Source organism: Pseudophryne corroboree, chromosome 1 (assembly GCF_028390025.1).
Source record: "Pseudophryne corroboree isolate aPseCor3 chromosome 1, aPseCor3.hap2, whole genome shotgun sequence".
Taxonomy (NCBI): Eukaryota; Metazoa; Chordata; class Amphibia; order Anura; family Myobatrachidae; genus Pseudophryne; species Pseudophryne corroboree.
The window spans coordinates 394,819,293-394,833,860 of NC_086444.1; the positions used below are offsets into that span (position 1 = coordinate 394,819,293).

General features: G+C 43.8%; 1 protein-coding gene across 9 annotated transcripts in view; it reads left to right on the top strand.

Moving 5' to 3' along the window:
- Nucleotides 1-14,568, top strand: part of HPS4 (HPS4 biogenesis of lysosomal organelles complex 3 subunit 2) — a 119,119-nt gene that overhangs the window by 78,099 nt on the left and 26,452 nt on the right. For all 9 annotated transcript variants that reach the window (XM_063913187.1, XM_063913192.1, XM_063913188.1 and 6 more), the window contains 2 exons: nt 2,917-2,947; nt 7,161-7,257. In XM_063913187.1, coding sequence (XP_063769257.1) covers nt 2,917-2,947; nt 7,161-7,257 — 128 coding nt within the window. The remainder of the gene's footprint in view (nt 1-2,916; nt 2,948-7,160; nt 7,258-14,568) is intronic.

Sequence of the window (14,568 nt, forward strand, 5' to 3'; positions counted from 1 at the left end):
CCTAAGCACCAGGATTCATAACCCAAGGTAGTTGGCACTTATATGGGGGTTACCCCTCACTGTCTGTCCTCCCGCATCTGCCGCAACTAGTATCAGGCTACGGCAAGTTGAGCCCAAGACTGTATTTCCTCACCTTGGGATAGCATAGCGCCGGCAAACAAAAAACAGGCCTCAACCACTATTTAAAAGAGAGAGAAAAGGCCTGTGCTGATAGTACTGGGGCTTCTGCCAACATCCCTGTATGGTGGGGGCTGAGGTAACAGAGTGTTACAGTCCAAAAATAGCATTTCATGTATGGCACTACTAGTACCAGCAAGCCTTTGCAGCCATAAACTGCTTTGGGTATGCTGACGCCTGTAGAACTGCAATTGCATGTATACCTATGGCTGTCAAAGCAATACTGGTACTTGTAAAAGTGCAAGTAAGCATTGCCCTCCAGACTCTGATGAGACCAATATTGCCACATGGGAAAATACTAAATAAATCAATAAATAAATAAATTGAATAACAGTCTCAGAAAATTCTAAAGAAAGGGGAACATGCCACCCAGCTCTGAACTGCACCTTGTCCATACTGGGGGTTTATAATGTGACCAGATCAGTCCATGATATCTTGCTGCAACTTGTGCTTGTTCAGTCCCCTTCATTAGCGGCTATCAGTCCAGGCTTTTGGGAGATGGCACCCAAAATTTGTGCTGGTGATCATCCTCCGTATGGATCTTTTCCCCAGTGCTTGACCACCCACCAGACTGACGGACATCCCAGCTGACAGTCATATAAGTGATTGCATCATCTAATGAGCTAGAAATTACAAGTACATGGCCTTATTGTACTTCACCTTTTCCTTTGCAGGTCCAGCTCAGCAGGCATAAGGACACACAAGTCAGGGATATGTGGAAGCGTGCATAAGGCTTTTTGGCTTGTATACATATAGCAGAAATGTGTATCTTATGCAGATAGTGAAGCCTTAACTGACAAATAAAATCAGGTTATTTCCAAATTGTCCACTTAAACTAAACCTTTAAATCTCTGACCTCAGCCTATACTCGCATTGTATTATTGATTAGTTGTTTTTTTTACCATTTGCTACGTACAGTAATTATAAATGAAAAAAAGGTAATGAAGGAACACGCATTAAAGTGTGGAGTTATTTGTTAATGGCTTAACCTGAAAGTTTATCCTTGTACAGTAGATTTTCTTAAATCTTTGAAGTTGGCTTAGCATTTAATGGGATTACCGTACCTCTATTTGCATGGCCACCCATCATTTCCATACATGTGGCCAGCAGATGATTCAATAAGGATGAGAGAGATTTGTCAGCCACCTTCTGAGAGCCATGATTATTGTCAATTTGTTTTGATCTAGCTTCATCCTTTCAGTGTAAATGAATCCCATCACTGCTGTTTGTGCACCAGACCTCTGTGGGGATGATAGAAGACAGGAGGGCATTGCAGCACAGGGACAGTGAGCCTCTGCTTTTTCTCTTAGAGCTGAGGCATACTTTAGATACAGTGGGAGACATGAAAACTGCAGAGGAAAAGGGTCAGATGTTTTCTCACACCTTGTACTTTATGGTAAAATCATTACGCCATCACTTTTCTTCTTTGCACTAGTATCCACAAGTGTGAGTGATTGGATCATTACCCATAACCATAAACTGACTTTCAACACTACAGGACATATTTTTCAAGACTACAGTTCTTCAGCAATTAGAATACAATATGTACAGTCTATGGCCATTGCAGCATTATAGTCTATAACATTGGGAGCCCGATTCAGAGGTGGATGCATAGGTCCCACGCAAATGGCCCATGTTTTAAATCTGGTCATGTGTCTAAGTCTCACTGCGCATGCATCCCAATGGTTACTGCTCGCAGAGCCTCACTGCGCAGGTGTTCCAATGGTTACCGCTCGGAGAGCCTCACTGTGCATGCATCCCGATAGTTAACGCTCGGAGAGTCTCATTGTGCATGCATCCCGATGGTTACTGCTCGCAGAGCCTCACTGCGCAGGCATTCCAATGGTTACCACTTGGAGAGCCTCACTGCGCTTGCGTCCCGATGGTTGCGTCTCACAGAGTCTCACTGTGCAGGCACCCCAGTGGTTACCACTCGGAGATGCAGAGCGAGTTTATTTTCAGTGGGCGTTCCTGGGAGGTAACGGGAGTGGTTAGCCAGCTGTGGGCTGAGTCACGGACAGTCGCAAAACTGCTTACACAGGATGTCCTGTTCAGACAGAGAAACTATGCCTGCTATAGTGTAAGTTTAATTGGTCACAGCATTAACATAATGACGAAGAAAAAAACCCATATTTGTGCTTTATTGGTTTTGTCTACAAAATATACATTAGTTGGTATGTACTTGATTACCCCATATATCACACTCTGATACTGCAGTCCAGTGAGAATTTGCTGGCTAGACTGAGAATATGCTAACTTGAGGATTCAGATAAATGACCTCACCTGTCCCCTTTCTTTTCTTGTACCTGCAATGTATATTGTACTTTTCCTATCCCTTTCCTGTGTATAATTAAAGCAAACCACATCCCCTATGAACACGTACCATACCATAAAGTCCTTCCTTCCAGCTCTATGGAGATGTGTTCATGTTTGGGTCTTTGCAATATAGAAAACAGTATTATACCGCTTTTCCACTGCCGACCCGGCAAATTCCTGGGTCTCCACCACGACCCGGTCCCAGGTCGTATCCTTTTCCACTGACCTAAATCCCAGGTTGATGTGCGTTCACGTGCAAAAAAAACTGGGATTTCAAAGTCAGTGGAAAAGGGGTATTAGAGTTTAGCTGCTGCCTTTTAACAATACCACTCTATCTGTTCTTCAGCTACAGTCATTTTAAAATAGCAATATGATAAACGTTACTGAATGCAGTCACTTCAGGGCTTTGTGTTCTCTTTTCAGCCACCATCAATGAGCATCGATCAAGGCCATGGTAAGAATGCTGTGAAAATGAGCATAACAAAAGTTCTTGGCAGCTGCCTCGTTCTCTTAAAATGAGATAAGTGCTCTAGAAGATTCAGCTACATGCTGGAAAGTAGGCACACTTTAGGCGTACATAAAATTGTTAAAGCATAATATATTTTGTGTGTATTTGATCTTTTTCTTCTGAATCAGTGGGTTGCCACTGTAGTGTAATATACAGTATGAGGTGTGGCTATTCAATAATGAGACTGTACTTGTAAAAAATAATCCATACTGCATGAATTAAAAGGGAGTAGGCAAACAGTGACTTTGGACGATCCCAAAATGGTTTTGCAAGTTTTACCCCTCTTGCACAGATGGTTTGCTTTCACACAGCATTCAAAAATGATTTGGTTTTTTCCTTGCGTCATAAAAATGCTTAGTAATGTAGAGCAATGTGTTTACCTTAAGATTATTAGTTACGTTAGACAAAACTCCCACCAAATTTTTCCAGATGCTAACCGAGGCTTACGGGGCAGATTGTATGTCGCGTACACGTGGCACAAAAAATTTAGTGATGGTCGTGAGGATGTCACAGATGATGATTGTCCCGGAAGGTTATGCCCATCAAACACAAATGAAAATGTGGAAAAAATGTAGAAAATTGTTTCACTTGACTGTAAACTCAGAGTGGCAGCAGAAATGGTGAACATTGACAAAGAAACTTAAGGTGTGTACACACTGTGAGATATTTTCTTTCGATTTTGACTATTTAGTCAAAATCGCAAGAAAAGTTAGTGCAGATCGCAAGGTGAAAGTCACCTTGCGATCCCGATTCGATCCCGATGCGCGGTCCCGCCAGGTCGGCATCGCAAGAAAAGATAGACTGTGCAGGCAAGTCAATCCTTGCTAGATCGGTGTACTGTCTAGTTCATCTCACATGTCAATGACATCTCGCATAAGCCAAAATCAAAAGCGCACATAGTCCACATCTCAAGAAAAGTTAGTCAAAATTGGTGGTGCTGGGCTCCGGGGAGTTCAAGGGAAATAGCATAGTCAAAATCGTCCATAGCAAGGATCTCACCGTGTGTACACACCTTTAGACAAGCTTTGCATTAAGATCTTAACATGACAAAAGTTTGTGCTAAGATGGTTCCAAGGCTTCTCACTACCAAGCAGAAAGAAAACAGAAAGTGAAATTATACAGACGTTTTTAGAAAAATTCAAACGGATTCGCATTTTTTAGACAGTAATCTGTGACGAAACATGGTTCTTCCAATACGATCCAGAGACCAATCCATGCACTGGAAACCGGTTTACAATGTCAACAGTGTCTAGTTAGTCAGTCAAAAGGGCAACCACATATTGTTGACTTTTGTCTACCTGGTCAAAAGGTAGACTATGTTTTTGGTCGAGAGGTGTAGAAGGTTGACATGACAATGGTCAACCCAAGTTTTGTTTTTTGTTTTTAAACTTTTACTTCATTTACCATCCACACGGCCTATGATTGGGAATAAGAATCTGTTACGAGCGCAGCAGTAGCGGAGCGACCCACCTTGCCCGAAGTGTGGCAAACCCAAGGGGGTCTATGTTTGAGCTACTCATGGTTAAATTTTGGCAAAAAAAAAAAAGTGTCCACCATTACCATGTTGACTATTAAACCCTTTCAACCATTTGCATGTTGATCATATTGGGTCAACCTATTGACTGTCTATCTAATTTGTGTAGATCTATTATACCACACCCCTGGAAAACACCATTATCACCAAGAATGAATAGAGCACTTCAAAGCAAATCCAAATTCAAAGACATGTTAATTGTTTCCTTTGATATCAAGGATGTTATTTTGGCACAACAGTGAATTAACATTACTACAAAAATGTTGTAGAAACTTTGCAGGAAAGAATCTGAAGAAAGAGGCCAGAGTTGTGGAAAAAAATTATATCATCCTGCATCAGGACAAGGCACCAGCCCACACAGCTCTCTCTGTGAAGCAGTTTTTGGCCGAGAAACAGATTGCAGTGCTAGAACGCCCTCCATACTCTCCAGACCTAGCACCGTGTGACTTTTTTTCTGTTCCCGAAGTCAAATTTGTACTCAAGGGAGTTATCGGTTATTGAGGTAAAGAAGAAAATGACAGAGCAGTTGAGACAGCTGACCAATAATGAGCTACAGCATGGCTTTGACCACTGGAAAATATGAATGCAGCGGTTTGTAGATGTAGAAGGGGAGTACATGAAAGGGTAATAGAGATAAAATATACTTAATATAATTAAATGTAAATTATAGCCTCAGCCTTGTTTAATAGCCACTCCTCATACACCATACTACAGAGAGTGTCTAATAATTACATTATAGGCTACTTTGGGACTAAATAATACAAGTCAGATGAAAGCACATACAGTAGGTAATTTTTTCATCTATTTACAGTACTGTGCAAAGTATTAGGCAGGTTTGGAAAAAATACTGCAAAGTAAGAATATTTTCAAAAATCGAAGTGTTAGTAGATTATTATCTATTGACAAAATGCAAAGTAAATGAACAGAAGACACATCTAAATCAAATCAATATTTGGTGTGGCCACCCTTTGCCTTCAAAACAGTATAGCAGCGTCAATTCTTCTAGGTACACTTACACACATTTTTTGAAGTAACTCGCAGGGAGGTTGTTACAAACATCTTGGAGAACTAATCACAGATCATCTTATTTTGATGTAGGCTTGCTCAAATCCTTCTGTCTCTTCATGTAATCTCAGACTGACTCGATGATGTTCCAGGACTCCTTCTTGTTCTTTACTCTGAAGATAGTTTTTAATGACATTGGCTGTATGTTTGGGATTGTTGTCCTGCTGCAGAATTTGGACCCAATCAGACCCATCATGCTTACTTCCCTTCGAAATTGGAAGATGTCTAGCAGTGCCATCAGCTCAGAACTGGCAGAAACCAGTGGGACCCAGGTACACCCATCTACTGTTCAGAGAAGTCTGGCCAAAAGTGACCTTAATGGAAGAATTGCCGCCAAAAAGCCATTCCTTCAACATGGCAATATCTCCAAGCAACTCAACTATGCACAAAAATATAGAAACTGTGGTGCAGAAAAATGGCAGCAGGTGCTCTGAACTAGGGGCCAAAATGTGAAATATTTGGCTGTAACAGAAGGCAGTTTGTTTGCCGAAGGGCTGGAGAGCAGTACAATGAGTGTCTGCAGGCAACAGTTAAGCATGCTGGAGGTTCCTTTCAAGTTTGGATCTGCATTTCAGCAAATGGAGTTGAAGATTTAGTTAGGAATAATGGTGTCCTCAGTGCTGAGAAATACAGGCAGGTACTTATCCATCATGCAATACTGTCAGGGAGACATCTGATTGGCTCCAAATTTATTCTGCAGCAGGACAACAACCCCAAACATACAGCCAATGTCAAGAACTATTTTCAGCGTAAAGAAGAATGAGGAGTACTGGAAGTTATGATATGGTCCCCACAGAGCCCTGATCTCAACATCATCCAGTCTGTCTAATATTACATGAAGAGACAGAAGGATTTGAGCGAGCGTACATCCACAGGAGATCTGTGGTCAGTAATCCCAAGATGTTTGGCACAACCTCCCCACCGAGTTCCTTCAAAAATTGTGTGCAAGTGTACCTAGAAGAATTGAAGCTGGTTTGAACGTAAAGGGTGGTCACACCAAATATTGATTTGATTCAGATTTCCATTCTGTTAATTGATAAAAATAAACTATTAACACTTCTATTTTTTAAAGCATTCTTACTTTGCAGCATTTTTTCCATACCCACCCTAAAACTTTTGCACAGATGTTAGGGAGAGAGGCTAGCATATGTCTCTATATTGGTATACAGGTGGCTGACTTTTTTGTTTTGTAGTCTGGAAATCTGGAGAATTAATAGTCCAAATAGTACGGCACATGCTGATTGTATACCCCAAAAAGACTCACTGGATAAGCCATACAGACTTTGTAATTGAGGTGGAGGAAGGAATACCACCTGAGCATCATTTAATAGCATTGGCAAATAAAATGCTCTAGCTAAGGTTTTTAGAGAACATGAAGAATAGTAACCATTTATTACTCCCAATCACATATTAAAATACAAAGAATACTGATGGTGAAAATGCTGTGGGGAGACGAACCAGTACCCGTTTCAAGAATTTGATAATATAGTAAATGTTTAAAGTTTTCAGATAATATTATAAGTGTAACGGTCTCTTACTATTTCCTTATTACTTTTACAGATGCTTTGTTACCTCAGGATGTCTACTTGATTCCAGTATTTGTAATGGAGAAGGAGGCAACTGCACTGCGCCAATATCCCGTTCAGTGGATGACCAGGTAATGAATGTACAGTATAGCTGATTAAGAGCAAACAAAGCCCAATGTTTTATGCTTTATATGTCCGTATCTTACTAGAAGCTCCAAAGGGGCAAGTTTTTCAAAAGTCCGGTTGCTGTTGAAATCTATGCGTAGTTTTCTAGACTGAATACAGACCCTACCCAAATCATTTAAGCGGTTTCCATTTAGCAGTGCTCTCTAACGGGTATATTTACTAAGGTGCGGGCTTATAGAAGTGGACATGTTGACCATAGCAGTCAGTCAGATTCAAGGACGTGCGGTGAGGTAAATGGTTCAGGAGGCACTGGCTATTACCAGAGACAGATTTACACACCATATTTGAGCCCAAGGGTTCATGTGGGCATTATACACAGGTGCAGCAGTATAAACGCCTGGAAATGTGGTGAGTTTTGATCAGAGATGTGCAGAAAAGATAGGCAGGGAGGCACTGCCTTACCTGCCATAGACGTTTTACGCCAGAGTTTTGACTATAAAAATGATTAGAATAATAAAAAGAAAATATGTATAATATATTCTTTGTATTTTTCATATACTTATATATTCAAAACTCTGGCTTATACGTTAGTATGACAGGAAAGGCTCCACCTCACCTCACCTTACATCAGTAATCAGATTCCAGCTATTATCTTCTAGAAGGTGCTAGATAAATGAGAAGTAAAATCTGATTGGTTGCTATGTTCAACATCTCCACTTCTATAAAACCGCACCTTAGTAAATATACCCCTAAGTGTATTCATGTATATGCTATTAGGTTTTTTTAAACCTTAATAACGTAAAGGGTATGTTCACATCAACAAATGGTGTGTAATATCAGTACACACAGTATTAGGTAGGAAGGACAATCTCGGGTTCGGGATCAGCAGGATCCTGGGATTTTGAGCAAAAAACACCAGGATTTGAATTTGTTGTGATTAAGGTTGGGCAGTGCTGATCAGTAGTACTCAGTCGGCTCAGATTGGGGGTGTGGCCAGGATGGGCATGCAGTAACATGCTGCTTGCGTGAGCTTCTCCAGAAAACTCACCTGCTGCTTCCTGCTGTGCTCCTGCACCAGTGGTCTTGGTCTGGTGGTTGTATGGTGATCAGCGGGGTCTGTCTGTCTGTCCGACTGTGTTTATTAATTTGATATGTGACACTTGTATATCTGTGTGACTAAGGGGTGTATTCATGTGAGCAGGTTATCGGGGAGAAATTTCTGACTTTGGCAACCCCACTCCTCGGCTGAATCGCATCACCATACCTACATATGGTGAGTATGATTCATGAAGGAACGGAAAGCTCTGCTTTCTGCTTCTCCATGGAGTTCAGATTCGCCATATCAGGATGACGCGATCTGAACTTTGGAAAGTTCAAAGCTCAATGCTTCCCTGCTCTCTGCCTGGCATCCATGCTGGCTCCACCCCCTGACCACCTAACGGCCACTGCAGCCTACCGGGAGGTCAGTTGACAGTGCATGCACAGAGGGTACCACTGGCTGACTCCAACACTGCAGAACGGTACCGCCATTGAATAACACACTGCTGGAGCCCTGGATACCGCATTGCACCGCCGGAAAGGTAAGTATACATGAATTACTACTTATCAAAGCTATATATTGCATTAAAGTGATGCAATGTACAGTGGTAAGTAACAATTCATGTTTCGATTTCTTAATGAATAGACCCATGAGTCTTTGAATCTGCATAAGAAGTGCTACGATGTAGCGCCGTGGCCTTTTTTTTTTTTCATTTCAGGTTACTTTGTGCTTCATATACAGACTCCGTTGCACACAGATATAAAAATGTCACACATCAAATGAATCGTCACAGTCCTGTTGCATCCTAGACTCATCAAAGACTGGCGACACTAGCAGAGTTGTACAGGACCTTTCGGGTCACAACCCCACCCAACCTGGCATCTCCTGCTGTGTGGTGTATTGAGGCTAGATAGGAGGACACATCTGTATCTACGTTTATTATTTATTTCCATGCAACTGTACTTGTGGCTGGCTGGCATGCAGTTCTGTATTAGCCCCTTACAATTTATCCAAGTCACCCGTGGAAACAGACCCCTTCATTATTCCACCAATCTCTGGATTCAAAATACTAGCCTGCCTGTCAGTGCTTATGCAGAGGTTTTATGTGCTGCATCTTTATAAACAAGACACAAAGATTTGACTGTCTGGTGCTTTGCTTGGAAGTGGATGTGTCCTGTTTAATGTGATGCAATTTGTCTTCTTTTGAATCTCTCTCTCTCTATATATACTCTCTCTCTCTCTCTCTCTCTATATATATATATATATATATATATATATATATATATATATATATATATATATATATATATATAAATAAAGCTCAAGCCTTTCTTCTCCTGACTAGTAAAACTTCTGTCCCGGGGCTTTAAGCCCGTTGCTGAGATACAAAATGCTGAGGATTGTACTGTATTTTGCATGTTAAACTTACCGTGTACAGTATATTCTCCAGGCACAAATACCTAGATGATATGGATAATATAGTGTAACAAAGATTAGTGTGATGAGGGGAAAATAGGGGTGGGGGGCTTGTGATGCTACTGTTCTTCTAGGGGGGACATCACAAGCTTTCTGCATCGGTATTACTGGAACGTCACATCGCTATTCTGTGCTCATGGGGGGCTAGCCATATCCCACTATCAATCTGTCTGTTGCTTTCCTCTCCAGATAACCGTTTCTGTTACACAAGATATTATTAAAAGGGGAGGCAATCAATTTGCCGGGTGTTGGGATCCTGGCGGTCAGGATACAGACGCCAGAATCCCGACAGCTGACAATGCCGACAGACGGAATACCGGCTCACAGGGGCTATTTCCACTCGTGGGGTGTCCACGACACCCATAGAGTGAGAATAGATCCTGTGGCAAGCGCAGCAAGCCTACAAGGGGACTCGTATCTCTTGCCCCTCTGCCTGCATTCTGGCGGCCGGGATGCCGCTGTCTGGATACTGACAGCCGGCCTCCCGTCCACCGGGAATACATATGTATTCCATTCAAAGCATGTGTCCTTTGCATTGTTTGCTATAGCGCACCTCTGTACCATAACCCTGATACATGGCACATACTGTATCATAATTAAATGAAAGTGACCCCATGCTAAAGACTGGAAATAGGGAATAAATGTCATTGAGATAACCTTTATCCCGTTTTTTGTTTTGTTTAATTTGTTTTATTTATGTCATTAATTTGTGCAGTAAAGGTAGAACACATCGTTAATGTATTATGCAATTTCATATAATTTTACTTTGTGACTGAAGACCTGCGGTAATATTCCCTAAAGTGTGAGTTTTTTAGAAGTGGAGATGTTGCCCATAGCAACCAATCAGATTCTAGCTATTATCTTTTAGAAGGTGCTAGATGAATGATAAGTAAAATAAGATTTTAAACCTACCGGTAAATCTATTTCTCCTAGTCCGTAGAGGATGCTGGGGACTCCGTAAGGACCATGGGGTATAGACGGGCTCCACAGGAGATAGGGCACCTAAAAAGAACTTTGACTATGGGTGTGCACTGGCTCCTCCCTCTATGCCCCTCCTCCAGACCTCAGTTAGAGAACTGTGCCCAGAGGAGATGGACACTACAAGGCAGGATTTAGAAATCCAAGGGCAAGATTCATACCAGCCCACACCAAGCATACCACGTAACCTGGATCATACAAAACAAGTTAACTGTATGAACAATAACAGCAACGGTCCAAGACCGTCAACTGTAACATAACCCTTATTTAAGCAACAACTATATACAAGTCTTGCAGAGTTTCCGCACTGGGACGGGCGCCCAGCATCCTCTACGGACTAGTAGAAATAGATTTACTGGTAGGTTTAAAATCTTATTTTCTCTTACGTCCTAGAGGATGCTGGGGACTCCGTAAGGACCATGGGGTTTATACCAAAGCATCCAATCGGGCGGGAGAGTGCGTATGACTCTGCAGCACCGACTGAGCAAACGCTAGGTCCTCATCAGCCAGGGTATCAAACTTGTAGAATTTAGCAAAAGTATTTGACCCCGACCAAGTCGCCGCTCGGCAAAGTTGTAATGCCGAGACGCCTCGGGCAGCCGCCCAAGAAGAGCCCACCTTCCTAGTGGAATGGGCCTTAACCGAATTTGGTACCGGCAATCCAGCCGTAGAATGAGCCTGCTGAATCATATTACAGATCCAGCGAGCAATAGTCTGCTTCGAAACAGGTGCGCCAATCTTATTGGCAGCATACAGGACAAACAGAGCCTCTGTTTTCCTAATTCTAGCCGTCCTGGCTACATAAATCTTTAAGGCCCTGACTACGTCCAGGGATCTGGAATCCTCCCAGGTCACTTGTAGCCACAGGCACCACAATAGGTTGATTCACATGGAATGAAGAAACCACCTTAGGCAAAAATTGCGGACGTGTCCTCAATTCAGCTCGATCCACATGAAAAATCAAGTAGGGGCTTTTGTGTGACAAAGCCGCCAATTCTGACACTCGCCTTGCTGATGCCAAGGCCAACAACATGACCACCTTCCAAGTAAGAAATTTCAACTCAACCTTGTTAAGCGGTTCAAACCAGTGTGATTTTAGGAACTGCAACACCACGTTGAGGTCCCACGGTGCCACTGGAGGCACAAACGGAGGCTGGATGTGCAGCACTCCCTTTACAAACGTCTGGACTTCTGGAAGAGAAGCCAACTCCTTCTGAAAGAAAATCGAGAGGGACGAAATCTGTACCTTAACAGAGCCTAATTTCAGGCCCATATCCACTCCTGTCTGTAGGAAGTGGAGAAAACGACCCAGATGAAAATTTTCCGTAGGTGCATTCTTGGTTTCACACCAAGACACATACTTTCGCCAGATACGGTGATAATGCTTAACCGTCACCTCCTTCCTAGCCTTTATTAAAGTAGGGATGACCTCTTCCAGAATCCCCTTTTTCTCTGACGTCCTAGTGGATGCTGGGGACTCCGTAAGGACCATGGGGAATAGACGGGCTCCGCAGGAGACTGGGCACTCTATAAGAAAGATTTGGTACTATCTGGTGTGCACTGGCTCCTCCCTCTATGCCCCTCCTCCAGACCTCAGTTAGATTTCTGTGCCCGGCCCGAGCTGGTTGCACACTAGGAGCTCTCCTGAGCTTCTAGAAAGAAAGTTTAAATTAGGTTTTTTACTTTACAGTGAGACCTGCTGGCAACAGGCTCACTGCATCGAGGGACTAAGGGGAGAAGAAGCGAACCTACCTGCTTGCAGCTAGCTTGGGCTTCTTAGGCTACTGGACACCATTAGCTCCAGAGGGATCGACCGCAGGACTCGTCCTTGGTGTTCGTTCCCGGAGCCGCGCCGCCGTCCCCCTTACAGAGCCAGAAGCATGAAGATGGTCCGGAAAATCGGCGGCAGAAGACTTCAGTCTTCACCAAGGTAGCGCACAGCACTGCAGCTGTGCGCCATTGCTCCTCATACACACTTCACACTCCGGTCACTGAGGGTGCAGGGCGCTGGGGGGGGGCGCCCTGAGCAGCAATAATATCACCTTGGCTGGCAAAATAACCACAATATATAGCCCCAGAGGCTATATATGTGGTAATTACCCCTGCCAGAATACAGAAAAAAGCGGGAGAAAAGGCAGACGAAAAAGGGGCGGAGCCATCTCCCTCAGCACACTGGCGCCATTATTCCCTCACAGTTTCGCTGGAAGGAAGCTCCCTGACTCTCCCCTGCAGTCTACACTACAGAAAGGGTAAAAAAGAGAGGGGGGCACTAAATTTGGGCGCAGTTTAATACAATAAGCAGCTTTAAAGGGTCATAATTCAGTTAGTCCCTGTATTATTATAGCGCTCTGGTGTGTGCTGGCATACTCTCTCTGTCTCCCCAAAGGGCTTTTGTGGGGTCCTGTCTCCTTTAAGAGCATTCCCTGTGTGTGTGTGTGTGTGTGTGTGTGTGTGTGTGTGTGGTGTGTCGGTACGGCTGTGTCGACATGTTTGATGAGGAGACTTATGTGGAGGCGGAGCAGATGCCTATAAATGTGATGTCACCCCCTGCGGGGCAGACACCTGAGTGGATGGATTTATGGAAGGAATTACGTGCAAGTGTCGACTCCTTACATAAAAAATTTGACGACATGCCAAATGCGGGACAGCCGGCTTCTCAGCTCGTGCCTGCCCAGACGATTCAAAGGCCGTCAGGGGCCCTGAAACGACCACTACCTCAGATGGCAGACACAGATGTCGACACGGATACTGATGCAATTGTCGACGACGATGAGTCAAATTTAATGTCCACTAGGGCCATTTGTGGCATGATTGAGGCAATGAAAGAGGTATTACACCTTGCTGATATAAACCCAGGTACCTCAAAAAAGGGTATTATGTTTGGGGAGAAAAAACTACCAATAGTTTCTCTGACGTCCTAGTGGATGCTGGGAACTCCGTAAGGACCATGGGGAATAGCGGCTCCGCAGGAGACTGGGCACAAAAGTAAAGCTTTAGGACTACCTGGTGTGCACTGGCTCCTCCCCCTATGACCCTCCTCCAAGCCTCAGTTAGATTTTTGTGCCCGGCCGAGAAGGGTGCACACTAGGGGCTCTCCTGAGCTTCTTAGTGAAAGTTTAGTTTTAGGTTTTTTATTTTCAGTGAGACCTGCTGGCAACAGGCTCACTGCATCGAGGGACTAAGGGGAGAAGAAGCGAACTCACCTGCGTGCAGAGTGGATTGGGCTTCTTAGGCTACTGGACACCATTAGCTCCAGAGGGACCGAACACAGGCCCAGCATCGGAGCTCGGTCCCAGAGCCGCGCCGCCGGCCCCCTTACAGAGCCAGAAGCAAGAAGAGGTCCGGAAAAATCGGCGGCAGAAGACATCAGTCTTCAACAAGGTAGCGCACAGCACTGCAGCTGTGCGCCATTGTTACTCAGGCACACTTCACACTTCGGTCACTGAGGGTGCAGGGCGCTAGGGGGGGGCGCCCTGAGCAGCAATGTAAACACCTTGGCTGGCATAAATACACCACATATAACCCCCAAGGCTATATGGATGTATTTTAACCCCTGCCAGATTCCACAGAAAAACGGGAGAAAAGGCCGCCGAGAAGGGGGCGGAGCCTATCTCCTCAGCACACTGGCGCCATTTTCTCTCACAGCTCCGTTGGAGGGAAGCTCCCTGGCTCTCCCCTGCAGTTACTACACTACAGAAAGGGGTTAAAAAAGAGAGGGGGGCACTAATTAGGCGCAGTATAACAATACAGCAGCTATAAGGGGAAAAACACTTATATAAGGTTATCCCTGTATATATATATATATAGCGCTCTGGTGTGTGCT